This window comes from Amphiura filiformis, chromosome 3 (assembly GCF_039555335.1).
Source record: "Amphiura filiformis chromosome 3, Afil_fr2py, whole genome shotgun sequence".
In the NCBI taxonomy this organism is placed as follows: Eukaryota; Metazoa; Echinodermata; class Ophiuroidea; order Amphilepidida; family Amphiuridae; genus Amphiura; species Amphiura filiformis.
Genome location: NC_092630.1, coordinates 37,206,283 through 37,222,914, shown reverse-complemented (window position 1 = coordinate 37,222,914; position 16,632 = coordinate 37,206,283). Strand labels below are relative to the sequence as shown.

Below are 16,632 nucleotides of genomic sequence, written 5' to 3'. Positions count from 1 at the left end.
ATTCCAGTCAAGGGTACCCTGATAAAAGAAGGAGTTGGAAGCAAGGCCACTGACTCTGGGGACATGGAAATTATGTGAGCTAGATCTGGTACGGTGAGTGTGAGTGAAAAACTGATCAAAGTAAGTGGGACCCATTGCATAGAAAACATTGAACATGTGATTGAGTCGGAGTTGTTTGACTCTATCATGGATTTTCAAGAGCTTAATGGAATCCAAGTGTACCTGACCAATATGCTCTCTGGGAGACAAGTTGAGAATGAAACGAGCCATTTTATTTAGGATAATCTGTAATTTGCGTTGATAGTGTTTGTTAAGGCCTAAATACCATGATGTGCAACAATAGTCTATATGGCATTGTAAAAGAGCAGAGCAGAGATTTTTCCATAAATTCTGATTGAGATATTGAACATGTCTGTAAAGAAATTTGAGTTTGCCAGTAACTTTGTTAATTATAGAGCTAACCATAATGTCTCCAGAGAGGTATTGGTCAAGTGTCACTCCTAAGTATTTGATGTATGTTTGAGCTTTGATAGTTTGATTATTGTAGGAAATCTGAAAATCACTGACCTTGCCTAATTTGGATCTGGTCCCGAATATATTCTATTCACTCAGTTTTTCCCACATGAAGAGACAACTTGTTATTGATCAACCAGTTATTGCAAGAAGATAAATTAGAACTCAGGCTATGAGAAATGACCTCAGGATCCTTATGGGATGAAATAATCACACTATTATCGGCGTACAAAAGAAGCTTATTGTGCACCGATGTTTCCATGTCGTTGCTATAGCAGAGATAAAGCAATGGTCCCAGCAAACTCCCCTGTGGAACACCACAGGAGAGCTGCCTAAGACTGGAATTAATACCATCGATGCACACAAGCTGCTGCCTGTTTGATAAATAAGAAATGAACCAAGTGGGGTCAATTCCCATAGCCTGAAGTTTCGTGCACAGGATATGATGATTAACGCTATCAAACGCTTTTTGTACGTCCAGCAATAGCATCCCTACTAATTTTCCCTCAGAAAGTCAAGTGTTCAAGCACCTTTATGATCCCAGTGGTGCTTCAAATGGACTAAAAGGATACCATTGTCCCCATGTATCGCCCTGAAAGAAGCTAAACTGATTAGGGTAAACCATTTTACGAGGCTCAAACAACGTAACAGATTTTACAGTAAGCGTTTCTTGACGTAGGGAACATTACAATGTAAGTAGGGGTGTGTTTGCAGGGGGTTGAGGTGTGTGGGTGTTTGTATGTATGTAATTGTTTTATTAGATAAATTGCGAAGCCATTATGCCAAGAGGTGTTTGTGTCAGGCCTTGTGGCCTTCTTCTCATTCAAATGTGCATTTATTGTTGTGGTTGTATTGTTTTTTTTGAATGAAAATAAAGATTGATTGATTGATTGTTTGATTGATTGATTGATTGATTGATTGATTGATTGATTGATTTTGTATTTTAGTAATTTTGCAATCTCTCATCAAGTAATAATTATACTTGTGGGCCCATCGGGGATCTTTTGTGTTCGGGCAATAATTGCGAGATGTATCACGATGACTTTCAAGTCTATTGAAACACAGATTCAGGAAATGAAACGTGTTACCGAGAATACCAAGACAGTGGTTACCTTTTCCGAGTGGATTTTTGAATGTAAGTTGACTGTACTGAATCTGCATGTCATTCAAATCTACGGTAACATTGTTAGAGAGCTTGACAGCCTGGCCTGATGTAGCTTCATTCAGACCCCTCTCAGCTTCTGCAAATGCGAAGAAAATAACCACATGTAGGTGATAGAAACAGATATAATTATATATATGCCAGTGAGATGAAGATAAAACCTACTTGTCTATATGCTATATCATGGTGTACATGAATTAAAGATTTATTTCGAACATCACTGATATTTAGGAACGTTTTCGATGTTAAACAATTGAAGGCTAAAATGGTTCATAAATATTTACCTTGATGTAACCTTCGAAGACTTTCTATAACTTGAATTGTAGCTTGTGCGATTATTTGTTGACGCCTTCTCGTGTACCAAATATGTATCAGTACAATAATAACTCCAAATAATACTATCAGTGTTACCAGTGAAATAAGTATCAATTTCCATTGACCATCTTCAGAATAGCCATTCACTGGTGGTTCTGCTCTAATGAACTTAACTTGTCCAATGTTCTCGAATATCAGATTGCCTTGTATTATCTGAGTATATAAAAATAATAAATAATTGTTTATAAATAACATTTCCATAAGAACTAGCTTGCAGAGGGGCAGTACACCTCTGTTAACTGATTTGTCTTCATGTGCTAACTAAAGACGTGACCGGAGTAACAGTTTGAAAATGCAAGCCCAGCAAACACAAAACGTTTTCGACATCATTCGCAAAAGGTTATAAAAGGTTGCCAGAATACGTTTAAATGTCGGGTTATATAAAGGGTATATTAAGAGTATAAAACGTTTTCATAACCTTAAAAACATTTTTGATAAGCTACTGCTCAGCAAACAAAAAATGTTTTACAGAAAACGTTTAAATGTCGGGTTATATAAAGGGTATAAAAACGTTTTAATAACATTCCAAAAACATTTTTGAAAACTTGATACAAAACATTCTAAAAAGAATGTTATTTTGGGGTTGAAAAAATATTTTGCGAAAAATGTTTGCCCAAAATATTTTTAATAACGTTTTAAAAATGTTTTCATGAACTTTATATAACCCGACATTTAAATGTTATTAAAAGGTTTTGAAAAAAAAACATTTTAAGAACATTTCTGTGTTTACTGGGTTCAAACATTTTAACATAATGTTATTTAAATATTGACACAATATTTGGCAAAAATGTTTGCAAAAATAGTTTACAATAACATTTTTTGAAAACATTAAAAATATTGTTGTGGCGTGTTTTCATACAAAACGTTTTAAAACGTTATTATGACCTTTATAGTACCCGACATTTTAATGTTATTAAAACGTTTTTTACCTAAACCAAAAGCCAAAATATAACTTATTTAAAAGGTTTTTAAAACGTTTTTGTGTTTGCTGGGTGGTTGAACCCAAGACCTCTCTATTGCTAGACAAGCATTGTCAAGTCTGAAATTGCTTTCAAATCTGAATTTGCTTTGACATACTGTTGAAAGTGTATGTATTGACCCTGTATGTGATATGGACGGCTTACTTAAGGATACGATACATGATTTACCGACAAGTGACTCATTTCGGAATGCGATCATGAATTTTGAAGAAAAAAAAGTTTCCACGGGCTTCGGTGGGACTCGAACCAGCGATTCTAAACTTCCTTCGATTACGCGTCTAGCGCTTTACCGCTCGGCCACCGTGGCAGTTGAGCGATGGAATGTAATGATAAAAGATAAATCTCATAATGCCATCTTTAGCCTTTTGTTTACTAAAAAAAGACGCGTTTTGTAAAGATAGATCAGCCGTTTTATGCATAAATAGCACGAACGTTTGGGAAAGGTTTCAAACAAATAATAAAGACACTGATGTGATGATGAAATTGCGTAAGTCGGGAATTATCTGCGTCGCAATGTTTTGTTTTGGTTTTAGGAATTTGACCTTAAAATTTACGACTTCATGACATTATCATTCGAAATCAACAAAAGATATTTCAACACTATTTGTCCTCATTATTTCTCTAGAATGTTTTGTACATGTATGTGAAATAGCTTCAACAATGGTTCGCTGCATAATGGTAAAAATAGCCTTGACTCAAAAAAGGGCGAGAGGTACCATATTTACGGATTCAGGCTAAATTTAAAATTGATATAAAACGTTCGTTTTTTGATCGATTACAAAAATTAATTTTTGTCGTATAAATAAATTATATCTGTCGTGAATTACACTACAGTTTTTATTCCTAGGGCTCTTTGACTTCTTCAAATAATTTTTTTAATGATAGAGTGAATCCCCTGGCCCTCTATAATTACGCACAAAAGATCGACCCCCCTTAATGATATCTGTACTTCTCTTTTTGACACTGTGGTATGTTTACATCTATTATCTGTATATGGTAGCCCACAATCATAAGTACATAACATAAACTCAATATGTTGAGGTTTATATTTTATATTCTACTTCTCCTTTTCAAGTTCCTAGTTGGCACAGTCAGTAAGGCGTCAGTCGTATAATCAACGGAGGATGAAATTAACAGATTGCTGGTTCGAGTCCAATTGAAGCCGTGGAAATATGCATGATTACATTCCAATTTATACACTTTTGAGCAGCAGGATCACTAGTACCCTTAAAATGGTTTTGGTTTGACTGAAATCCGATGATCGGTGCATCAATGCGTGAGGGTGATATTTAATAGAGTTAAATAAAAACATAACTAAACATTGACTTCTTATGATCTTATTGCTTCCTCACGCTGTGAGATTTAACACAATAAATTAAAAAAAGAATGCACCTTATGCCATTTTGCTCATTTTTAATTAGCAAAATATTTACACATTTCCCATAAAAAGCACTTTATTTGCACCAAATATGGTGCAAAAGTGGTAAACTTTCGGGCAAATTATTTTAGCCTAAAATGGACAAATATTTATGAGTTAAATTTGGTCTGAGAAACCAACATACAGGCGTCAACATTGAGGGATGATTGTATGGACCATCTTCTTTTATCAAAATATATTTGTCTGCCCCCTATGCGGCCGCGGGGGCAGACAAATAGAAACACATGAACGAAAATGACAGATATATTTGCACATCATGTTGAAAGGAATCTTTGTTGGTGAAATGTTGATATTTCGTGCCAACATGCAGCATATCATAATCCATTATAATAATTTATTTAATTGTGTTTGAAGCAATTGTTTGATACGTTTGTATTATGGGATTATATCCAAGAGAAAGAACATACTGAGTCTCTCATAAATCATCTGGGAAATAATGTTATCAGTCTCTTGTTGTGTTAGCGTGAAAAGCTGTGAAAGTAAATTAATTTTGAACTTTCAAGTTGCACTATTGATTACTTACGGTTACATTAAGCGTAATAATTGAGACATCAATATCTGCGTTGTTGATTAGTTCTACCGGTAGTTGACAAGACAGCACATTCAAACCAAGATTCACAACTTCACAAGGGTATTGACCAACCCAAACCTGTACGTCTGATTCAGTACTTGCTAAATTCAGTCTTTCACCCTGAAAACAGATTTTTGAGCAACTTAATTAAACGTTTTTACAATTATCATTATGAGAAGCTGAATGAAGTTAAAACATTGCAAGTTGTGATAAAAATATAGCATAATGTAAATACCTGAAGAGATATATGTCTGAATAAAATCTAGTAATAAGGCAAGACCCAGTGGCATAGCCAGGTTTTATTGCAGGGGGGCATGTAACTTTCAAGGGGGTATTGACAAAAATGGCCAAAATGGTCTAAAAAGCACAACAAAGGCCTAAATATCTTATGTATCAGGGCAGCCAGTATCCTAAGCGGGAGCAAGACTGGGGGCAGTTGCTCTAATTCCCCCCTGACTACGCCACTGCCAAGACCTATTGAAAATATTGCTACAGTTCACCTTTAACAAACATTACGTCCGGAGTGATTGATTGATAACGACATTGGGCAGACTATAAAAGAGAATAACAAAGATTATAATAGATTTGACATCTTAAAATAAGTCTCCTTCACGTAACGAATCGAAACAGAATGCTATGAAATAAGGTATAGAATAAATGAATAATGACATATTTTACTTACTTCTATTGCCAAAAACTCGTCGTCCTCGTTGACATAAACCTCCTTAGAAAACTCCTTATCATAATTAGGGTTTTCAAAATATTCGAAGGTGAAATTATTCTGTGGGTTTTGAGACCAGTCACGCAGATCAGTGACACCATCCATGATGAATCCCAAGGTTGCTATAACACCTTCATCGCTAACTGTTTCATCTGCTTGACGTCGTGTTCGCGCAGGAAGATTTACAGCAGGCGATGGACAATCCATTTGAATCGCATTGTCGTTTATCACGTTACATTTCGACGTTATCAAGTAGGTAACTTTTCTAAAACGGTATAGAGTGAAAGTTACCTACTTGATAACGTCGAAATAAGAGTTCATAAACAATGTTTTAATTAGTTTATATGATTACACCCTTTTAATCATTTTATTGAATTGACGTTGTCTACATGTTATAAGAACTAGTATAACGAAGGTTTTATCCAGATAGCAAACTGAAAGCAGTGGCAAAGGACAATGCTAGACACAAGTGCGTTGGTTAATCTCACTGTCACAATCACATGTCCTGATTTTTCTTAAGGCCAATACAGACTTTTTAATGGATGTAGAATATTCAATGTAATGTCTTCGTTATTTAATCTAATCTCTTCTATTTCCAGTAATGTTTAACTTCTAACAAAAGTTTGCTGACGTAAAATCCTGAATATATTTCCACCAGACATTCGACATAACATTGATTTTCCGTTACACACATTTCGTTAGAAGATAAAAATTTATTGAAATAGATTGAATAACGAATACAATTGAATACATGAATCCAAAACCCACCCAAGTCCATGGGAAGTGATTTTGAGAAAACAAACCTGTGTATCATTTTGATTCCTTCAGTTAGATTTACCTGGTCAATATGGTAAGTTGTACGTGCAAATGGGTGGGTTAAACTGTATTAGATATGACGATTAACATTTCAGGGACTTCGTGGGGTTCATTTTAAATTCTGGACTTGGGTGGTTTTTTTAATCATATACTAAGACAACAAATGAGATTACCACTAGTAAGATAATACAAAATAAAGCACACAGTTATGTATATGTTGATAAGCATTCTGCCATGTAATATAAACCACACACTTTCCTTGATTAAACCCATATTTTTTCAAAAGTCACTCTCCAGCAATGAATGTGTTACAAGTGGATTTTTATACATACAGTATTTCAATCAATGTGTTACAAGACTCAAATCATGGACTTGGGTTGATTCTTTCATACATGCTATTTTTCACATGCTCAATAGACACAGAGGATGAATTTGAGTTGTTCTTTCATACATATCATGGCAGGCCTATGTATAGGAACACTTTCCCATGCTTAACTCAATTTGGCTAAAGTATGGACTTGGGTGGCTTTTGTATTCATATATTCAATTGTTGAACGTATATTTGACGTCGAATATTCGGAGTCTGTATGCTTCATTATGTCAGTTCGCCCGATCTTTGCAATCGTTCAAAAACAATAAATCATTTTTTTTAAAGTTGATGAATATTTTCGTTTTCTTTTTGAGAAGGAAAAGGCATTGCGATGCATGTTGCAGTTTGATGGCTGCTGCTATAAACATCATAGTACCATATTATGTACTAATAGTTCAGTTTTTAATATGTATATATATATACAAACGTATATAAACAATGTTGTACGAAAAATTACACTTTTATCGGTATTTTAAATGCTGCCCATTGTATTTCAGCTAACGTATTGAAATGTTTATACTCAACTTTACCCGATGCTTATTATTTTGAAGTGTATTGATAACTTCAGCGTTCGGTAGAAACTGATTATGCCACCAGGAACACAAACAGGGATAAGTTTCTAGATGGTCTATTGCCAATTGGTCTAATACTAATTGCCATTTAGTCTAATAATCATATAGTCTAATGTCCATTTAGTCTAATATTGGTTGGTCTAATATCCAGTATGTCTACTAACCATATAGTCTAATAACCATTTGGTCTAATATTTTTCAATAACCATTTGGTCTAATAACCGTTTGGTCTAATAACCGTTTGGTCCAATACTCCTATGGTCTAATAACCAGTTAGTCTAATACCATTTCGTCTATTTGCCAATTCGTCTAAAAAAATTGCCATTTCGTCTACTACTGGTTGCGGGTTGAAAATACATGTAATGAGGCAAGCATGTATAATGCGATGAGCACATGTAAACAAACGTACTACATGTATCAAATCTTATGCATTCTTGATAGAATTATTATTATTGTTTATTGATATATCCAAAAAATGAAGACTAATACATGAAGCCTGCAGGTATTATATACCGTATATATGCATACTCAGTGAAAGTGACATTTTGCCGGACTATTTTGTCCTTGTTTCCTCTGTCTTTTTAAGGTTAATATGATAATATACTCATCATGCATTACTGGGGTGCCACGTGTGCAGGGCATTTGCCGGTATTGCAATTCCAACATTAAAACAAATTAGGTTTTCGTGTTTTTGTCATTTGCATATGGAGTTATGTGTAGATACTACATGTAGGTCTATAGACTTGTTATACTGTTTATAAAAATCGCTTTTTAAGACCACGGTGACCCTGGACTATGACCTCACACTCACGGTATTTGTAATAGCGTTATTGCGCCTATACAGCCTCACACGTGCTATTAGACTAATCGGTTAGTAGACCAATTGGCTAGTAGACTAAATGGCTTGTTAGACCAAATGGTTTGTAGACCAAATGGGTATTAGACCAAATGGGTATTAGACCTATTGATAATAGACCAAATGGGTATTAGACTAAATGGTTGTTAAACTAAATGGTTTTAGACTTATTGGTTATTAGACCAAATGGTAATCGGACCAAATGGTAATCGGACCAAATGGTTATAGGACCAAATGATTATTGGACGTACTGGATATAGACCTAATGGGTTTAGATTAAATGGATATAGACGAAATGCATATTAGATGAAATGGTATTAGACCAAATGGCAAATCCCCTTCTAGATTTAAATGATGGTCCTAATATTGCCCAACATTATTGACCACAGGATTGGCCAACTATGAAATTCATCGGAAAGATCATTCTTCTGAATCGGCCCAAAACAACAGTCTCATAATGTGTTTGACAACGCCCTAGGTTAGCTTTTAGTTTAATGAATAGTTATCATCTTACCATAGTATATTCCTTTCCGCCTATAGAAATTCTCACTTGTGGAGTCTGAACTGCGTCCAAGTTGTTTCCTGTAACTCGAAGAACTCGTCCTCCCCTAATATATATATACGATTATTAAACGTGCTTTATGATCACACCAGACTGATTTTGAAAAGTTTCGCACTCTTGCGTTGGCGGTAACGGCAAAAATTGCAATCTTTAAAATTTTGGTATGTCTCAAAATGATAAATCGCTATCCTGTCTCAGTTTTCATCATTTGCTTATGTTTTATTTGTATATCGAAAAATGCATTATACATCATCTTGCTATGAACTTCGAAGTGCACATTGACGATATGATGTTGGGATATTTTTCAAGCATACATGTAGCGGCACTAATAATAGTCTAATCAATCGAATTACAAACAACATAAGTAATTTGTTTCAGCAATTGTATAAAAAACGAAATTTCGGATGTAATTTATACCAAAGTGAACTTACGCTTTAAAAGCCTCGTTTGGTTGAACCTTGTTAATAACAGGGTTTTTTCTATACTCATATTCATCTTTAGACGTTCTTTCTGCTCCATCATAAGTCATTTTAACTTGAGCTTTGTAACCGGCGACTGAAGTACCCGTAGAACAGGTGAGTTGTGTGTCATCAGCAGCAGTACTACAAAGGGATGTAAAAGACGTAAAATCAATGACTACAAAAAATACTTTGCCGCCATTTTAAATTTTACCTACGGTAACCACTTCAGAGATAACCTGAAAACCACACGTGATAGTATGTGGCTTCGGAAGGTGTCAACATAAAATTAAATTAAATATTTTAAATTGGAAACTTAAATTGGAAATGATATTTAACGAACGGCTACACGCTGGCATTGGCGTAGATCCTGTGCGGATGACCCCCACATTTTTGTAAGAGAGGGTGGTCCATGCATGCAATAATCCCCACAAATTATGCCTGCATGTACGGTTTCTGACCAAATTAACCTCACATTGTTTCGCTTTTTCAGCATATTTTCACCAGTGGCCATTTGTACTACCAATTCTGGATTCACTATTCTTCAAGAAATTTGTCCTATCCCCCACCCCCTATCAAAAAGAAATCTACATAACTGGTCTGCACGCAGGAAATTTTTGAACTGCCAGGAAATGTTTTTATCCATTTTAAGCAGAAGGAACAAGGTCAAATGAAAGACACTCCACTGGTTATTTTGGATGGGAATTCTATAATGTGATTAAATTATGACTTAAGTCGAAATTGCTCAGTTGACCTTCAAACACAACGAATTTGGCTGATACTATTTAGGTATAATTTGGGACTTATATAAACGTTACAAATATGCCAAAAAATCAAGTTTCAAACAATTCACCAATCTCATATTATAAGATGACATTGTGGTTTTACCTTTCACCGATCATATGAAATGTCGATAACAAAAAAAGTCGATTGGTAATATTATATTTGCAATTTAAAAACATTTAAGATTAATCAAGTAAAACACGATATGTCATCATAACTAACTCTATTGATTTTTATTGTATTAATAGAGGAAGAGGGGGTCCCAAATATATGTGTAAAATTATGAAAGTGTTTATGATTAATATCTTTTAAAACATTGGCCAAAATTGCACTTACAATCAAAATTCTGGCATTCAATTAATTAATTTATTGAATTAAACTCACCTTTCTAAACCACATGTTGCGTTTCCAATGAGTATTTCCATGTAGCGTCCTGTCACCAAAGAAGTGCCATTTATTTTCAATTTAGTTCCACCAGCTTCAGGACCAAACAATGGACTAAAGACAAGGACGCCTGGATCCTGCAAAAGCAACAGTTACATTTTATTTGTTATATTAAAATGAACATTCGAAGTAATCTTAGGCAGTTTCTAACAACATGATTGATCTTGTTTTGTTCAAAATACATTGATTAATAAAATTAGTCAATATTGGATAGAAATAATGTTCTTATTTTAAGAGGAAATGAGAAACTAAGGTATCGAGAAGTAGTGGAGTCATGATCCTAAACAAATAATTATCACCTTATTTGGACTCATGAATTAAAGCAGTAATTCATCAATACCTTATAGGCAAAATTTGTTCCAGGCTCATTCATTTGATCCGTGTTATCGATTCCAGTAACAGTGATCAACACATCTCCTGTTACCACAGCCTCGCTCATAGATGTAATACATGACAATCTAATGATGAAATATAGAAATATACAGTTGAAACAGTAAACAGGGATGTGGCTAGATTACCTTCGGGGGGATGGGTGGGTGGTGGGAGAAGTATTATTTTGCTGGTATTAATGTTGCGTCGACAAGCGTGTGCTCAAACGGTCCTCACGTTGGCAAAATTTCCAAATCGTCCCACTGATCTTTTCACCAGGACAAATGCGCGCGAAGCGAGCTAACAATTTCAGTGGTAAAATGTTCCAAATTGAGGACAATTGTGTCCTAAACTAAAATCAGACCAAAGAAAAATCACATTTCAACTTTTGGTCAATTTTGTTCCGGTTTTTTTATCCAGTGGAGCAAACTTGTCTTCCCCTCCTTCCTTCTTCCGGTCGCTCCAGGAGTCAGGCTCAGGATCTAGAGCCCCCGGAAGAAGTTCATGGGTTTTAGGCTTTGAGGCATCAGGAGAGCTCCCCTTGCAGTCATGTTTCTGATTTAATTGGAAGGAATTATAGCTAATTATAAAAAACGAATTTCCTAGGGGCCGTCTTGCTGATCTGCTCTCAGAATGGGTTTATTGAAATAAATTCATTCATTCATTCATTCATTCATTCATTCATTCATTCATTCATTCATTGTCCTCAGAGGAGTTATCACGCAAAAACAGACATTTCCTTCTATTTATATATCGATATGCTGTAATATATTAGAAAAAGTTGATAAAACTCGAATTTTGAAGGCTTGCCTCGTTTGTCGTTTTATAGGTTTAAAAGAATGCACTTAATTAAAAATACATTACTTTATTAATAAAACATCAGCTTACCGCTGGCTCATTTCATACATGTCCTTGTCCATAAAGTCGCACGGGCGTCCTGCTACCATGACCGATATGATGGTACCGAACCCTCTACGAGGTCTGTACCAATAATATCTATAAGAGTGTTACCTTCGATAGGACCAGATGGAGGCCACATCTAAAAAGAAAGATGAGCATGCTATTATCTCTCTTTCTCTTTCGTTTTTAACGAAGTAGATGAGATTAAAATTATGAGAACCGTTTCTTTATGCAAATGCTTACTATGTTTACAAAATCAAATGCAAATATGTAAACAGTTGCCAGCTTACCGAAGTGATGGTAGGACTTGGACAGTTCTCGTTTCCAGATTCACTTATCAAAGATCTAGATTCAATACAGTTTGGGTGATCTTCCACTGCACACAGCTTGGAATCAATGCACCATCCACATTGAAGTTGAAGTTCTGGCCTGGTAGTTAGGCCAGAAACACAGCGGCTACAATCAGGACGATCAACTTCGCACTTGAACAGGGTAACTACAGAAGGGGAAAATGGTATAATTCGAATTGGAACATGATCTGGATATTGATTGAATTTACTACAAAAATAACCGATGGAATGTCGTTAACTAACCAATGCTAACCTTCAAATGCATACTCATCGTCAATCGTTCTTCGCGTACCTCCCCAATTCCAATGCATGGTCAGATTTACCGTCATTTCCTGAATATTGGCCATGTATACGTGCTTTGATCGGAAATGTAAAAAGAGATAACGTTGAAATCTGTGAATCTAGCTCGGACATCTAGAGGTATAGCGGAAATAGGCAACTTATTTTTTAATTCTTTTCATGAAAAATATATATATATAATGGATAAGTGAGTGAAAAAACATTCTGGTTACGTCAATTCCATGACATTACTAGTTTTTGATTATGATTCTTTTCACTTTAAATAAAGACTAAATAGGTTAGCGAAACTGCGTGAAATTGATAACCTGTCACGTCCTGCATGTCCTACAAACGTACCTACCAATCAATTTCCTTATGTGACCCACATCAATGCCCTGCATTTTATAAACCATACACTTCCTCATTGCCGCTATTGGGGACACTAATTTATAATAAGAAATGAGATATATTGCAACGAACGGAGTTAAGAGCCCAAACTCACATTCGTCCCCTGACAGCGAACAAGGTCCGTGTTGACGGTATCTCTTACTGCAGGAATTTCAACTTCCGTTCCTTCAATGTACAGTATACATAGGTAGTTATCCACCTGTAATCAGGGTGTATCATAATCACAAAGTATAAAATGTGACATAACTACTGACTCACAAAAAATCAGCCAATATACATAACTGATCGGCCAACATTATTGCAGTTTCTACTTCAGTTTATATATATATAACCAAGCAATATTTATGTGCCCATTTGGCGTGAAAAAGTTTCGTGTTTGTTGGGCCGTCATCATGTACGCCCAGGACCAGATAAACATTAGGATGAGTTTGTTTTTAAAAGGCATTAAGTCCAATAGCTGCCTTGTGTTACATTTTCTGGTATTTTTTTAAACATATTTGAAAGTTTAAATGACATTTAACGATTGGAATGGATATGTTTGAAACTCAAGCTTATTTTCTTACTATTTTCAATATCATTTTGTCCCCTAAAATTCTCCAATGCAAGGTTTAAAATGGATGCCATTGGATTTTAATGCCTTTTGGAACAATATTTTTTTATTTATTGTTTTCTTCTTCGCACGTGAGAGGTTAAAGAACTATTTTACTGGTCTAATGTTATTAGATTGGCAAGTTCCTACTGCTACTCTTAGGAATATCTTGAAATAAAAAAATTCCACAAAGCAGCCTTTGGACTTTTAGAACCAAACTCTTCATATATAAGGAAACATAAGTATACAAGGCAGCCAAACATATATCAGATAAACATATAAGGCTTATAAGCGTTCCAAACTCGATGAGACCCAACCTCCACGTTTAGATATACTCGTAGTTTGAAGAAGACACTACCACTATGATGTAAAAATGATGTTTTTAACATACTGGCACTCGGTTCACATCCGGTAAGTTGAATACAGTGATGTCAATTTCCCGTTCTGGTCCTACCGCCAAAAGAACCTCTTCATCAGGCATTTCAAGCTGCGCACATTCATCTGAACCTTGGCGAGGTCCTGGTACGTGGTGCTGTAAAATCAGAACGTTAAGGGTTTTTTGCCGGTTAATATTTTTTAAATTATTTAATGTCTATTGAACATAACGGAAAGATGTATTATCATTATTATTATTATTATTATTATTATTATTATTATTATTATTATTATTATTATTATTATTATTGTTATTATTATTATTATTATCATCATCATCATCATCAGCATCATCATCATCATTGTTGCTCTTGTAGCTTTTGAAATTGCCGCTATTATCGCCACTATTCATGTTGTTGGTGTTATCATACCTTGAACACGACTTACCTCCACGCCTGCTATGAGTGTATTGTCAGTGTCATCAGGACACAGATTCTTGTCGTGAGAGCATACATCGCCATACACACACCACACACACCCCCAGACACTCCTTGCACAATCTAGGCATCTTTTAAAGAAATAATAATAATAACAGTTTAATATTCCCTTCTTACAGGCCTTTCTTTGAACCTCCCCCCCCCCCACCAAAAGAAAAAAACTATTTGTTCTTAGTTTAAATATGTAAACATTTGGTAAACACCTTTATTTGTGTATAAAATAGTGTAAAAATACACATTTTTGCGCGCTTCTCGCGTAATGAGCACAGTGTATCACCTTTCCCGGGCAACTTTAACTTCAAATAGAATGAAACTGAAATGTTCATATGCTGAAATACACGCGCATATATCCCAGCAATTTTGTTTTCTTTGCCCCCTCCCTCGACAAACAATCCCACTAGAAATGAACTGCAAACTGCTTCAATTGGGCATTCATATTGAACATTTTTAATTCTTTCCAACTAACATTTTACAAAAGAATAGTGTAAAAAGTGTCCACAAAATGCCTGCATTTCACGCCCATTTTGTAAAATTTTCCAACGCTCAGGGGGAGGCACATCCGCCCTCAGACACTCCCTGTATCGCGCTAGCTCGACGAGAGGCTTACTTCCCGGTCATATTCAACAAAACTTGTGCCCCTCACCCCCCTCCACCTACCCACCCACGATTAACTTCGGATTGACGCCCTTGCCCCGAGACAGTGATTGTTGATCACATGCTCCTCTAGATTTGTATCATGTTTCAATTAAAATTTTGATACCGTCATAAAGCGTACAAGTAGAATATGTCGAGAGTTCAGAACTAGAAAGCCGTAACTCACTGTGACCAGCTCTCACAAAATGAGCAAAGTTAGCTCATTGCTTTGGTCTTCAAATATCAATATTTCCTCCACTGTGTCTTTTGTTTTCTATTGAATTTTGTCGTGATTAATGGACAGTATCTTCTATAGTGCCCTGGCGACTTTATGCTCATTTTGTGGGAACAGATTATCCTGCGTTGATACTTTCTGGCTCTCAACCCTCGATGTATTGGCTTTAAACTATGCTTACCTTTCATGAGTCGCGCATTCGAAGAATGTATGATTTGTGTCCACGAACTTAACTCCAGTTTCAGTAGAACGAATAGACAAAAGCGTCGTGATATGATCTGTCAACATCATGGTAAACAAAGTGATAATAACTAATGCTCTTAACAAGAATGACGTATTCAATGTATTATTATCATGATTATTAGCCTATTTACAGTAATAATAAAATTGATTTTACATGCTAAGCGTTTGGAGCCTATAACTCACCTCTTCCGTCGGGTATTTCTGGTAAATCATTAGTAGGGGGCGTCATACAAACTAGATCGTTGCCGGATTTGGTTGCCATGGACGATAACGAATGAGTGTCTCCATAATCAAAGACACACTCATAGTCTGTACTTGGCGCTAGATCAGGAAGCTGCTCGACCGTCACAGTTATCTGTTTGAAATTGTTAAAACATTATCGGCCCAAATGATCTGATATATTTTGGACTAATTTTCCATATTGGTTAGATAAAGAAACCCGGAGCATATTATTTATTATTATATTATTATTATTTTATCTGAGTAAAATATACTTTATAAGGTAGGGTTAGGGTCAGAGTTGGGGTTTAAGGTTTAGCCATGGTTTTTCACTTGTAAGAAAGGTGCAGATGTGTGTAAGTCACGTCTATGCTCCAACCACATCTTATGACCCCCGGGTTATGACCTGGAAGTAGAGGAGTTCAACGAAGACATTGATAAAGCAATCAAGGAGAATAGAGGAAAATATATCATCGTCAACACGTTATGGGTGACTTGATGCAAAACAGACTAGACAGATATTTATGATTGTCAACACATTCTTTAAGAAAGAGCAAAAAAGATACTGGACATGGGAAAGCCCTAGTGAGTCAACTAGAAACCAAATAGATTTCGTACTCTGCAGTTAGAGAGGAATTGTAAAAAACTATGAAATAATTGCTAGTGACATTGCTAGTGATCACAGAATGGTCAGAGCAACACTATGCACAAAGTTGAAAATAGAAGCTATAGTGATAGTGAGCCTGAAAAAAAGGTATAGATCTAGAAAGAGAAATCGTGCAAGTCTACTAATAATACCAGAGCGGGAAATGGATCAAAAACAATCACAGAACAGCAAAATCTCCAGAATTTGCGAATTAAAGCACAAGGCCGGAACTTTGACATTAAACAGATCAGAAAATACTAAATATCTG

The 16,632-nt window shown here is 35.5% G+C and overlaps 1 protein-coding gene across 1 annotated transcript in view; it reads right to left on the bottom strand.

Moving 5' to 3' along the window:
- The window catches only part of LOC140147243 (hepatocyte growth factor receptor-like), a 41,081-nt gene that overhangs the window by 10,381 nt on the left and 14,068 nt on the right, over window positions 1–16,632 (bottom strand). The window contains exons 6-19 of the mRNA XM_072169023.1: window positions 15,683–15,854; window positions 15,438–15,534; window positions 14,339–14,459; window positions 13,908–14,048; window positions 13,022–13,126; window positions 11,879–11,991; window positions 10,962–11,079; window positions 10,562–10,698; window positions 9,368–9,538; window positions 8,890–8,982; window positions 5,722–6,001; window positions 4,992–5,159; window positions 1,960–2,203; window positions 1,626–1,754 (exon numbers count right to left, since the gene is read on the bottom strand). Of these exons, the coding sequence (XP_072025124.1) occupies window positions 1,626–1,754; window positions 1,960–2,203; window positions 4,992–5,159; window positions 5,722–6,001; window positions 8,890–8,982; window positions 9,368–9,538; window positions 10,562–10,698; window positions 10,962–11,079; window positions 11,879–11,991; window positions 13,022–13,126; window positions 13,908–14,048; window positions 14,339–14,459; window positions 15,438–15,534; window positions 15,683–15,854 (2,089 nt within the window). The remainder of the gene's footprint in view (window positions 1–1,625; window positions 1,755–1,959; window positions 2,204–4,991; window positions 5,160–5,721; window positions 6,002–8,889; window positions 8,983–9,367; window positions 9,539–10,561; window positions 10,699–10,961; window positions 11,080–11,878; window positions 11,992–13,021; window positions 13,127–13,907; window positions 14,049–14,338; window positions 14,460–15,437; window positions 15,535–15,682; window positions 15,855–16,632) is intronic.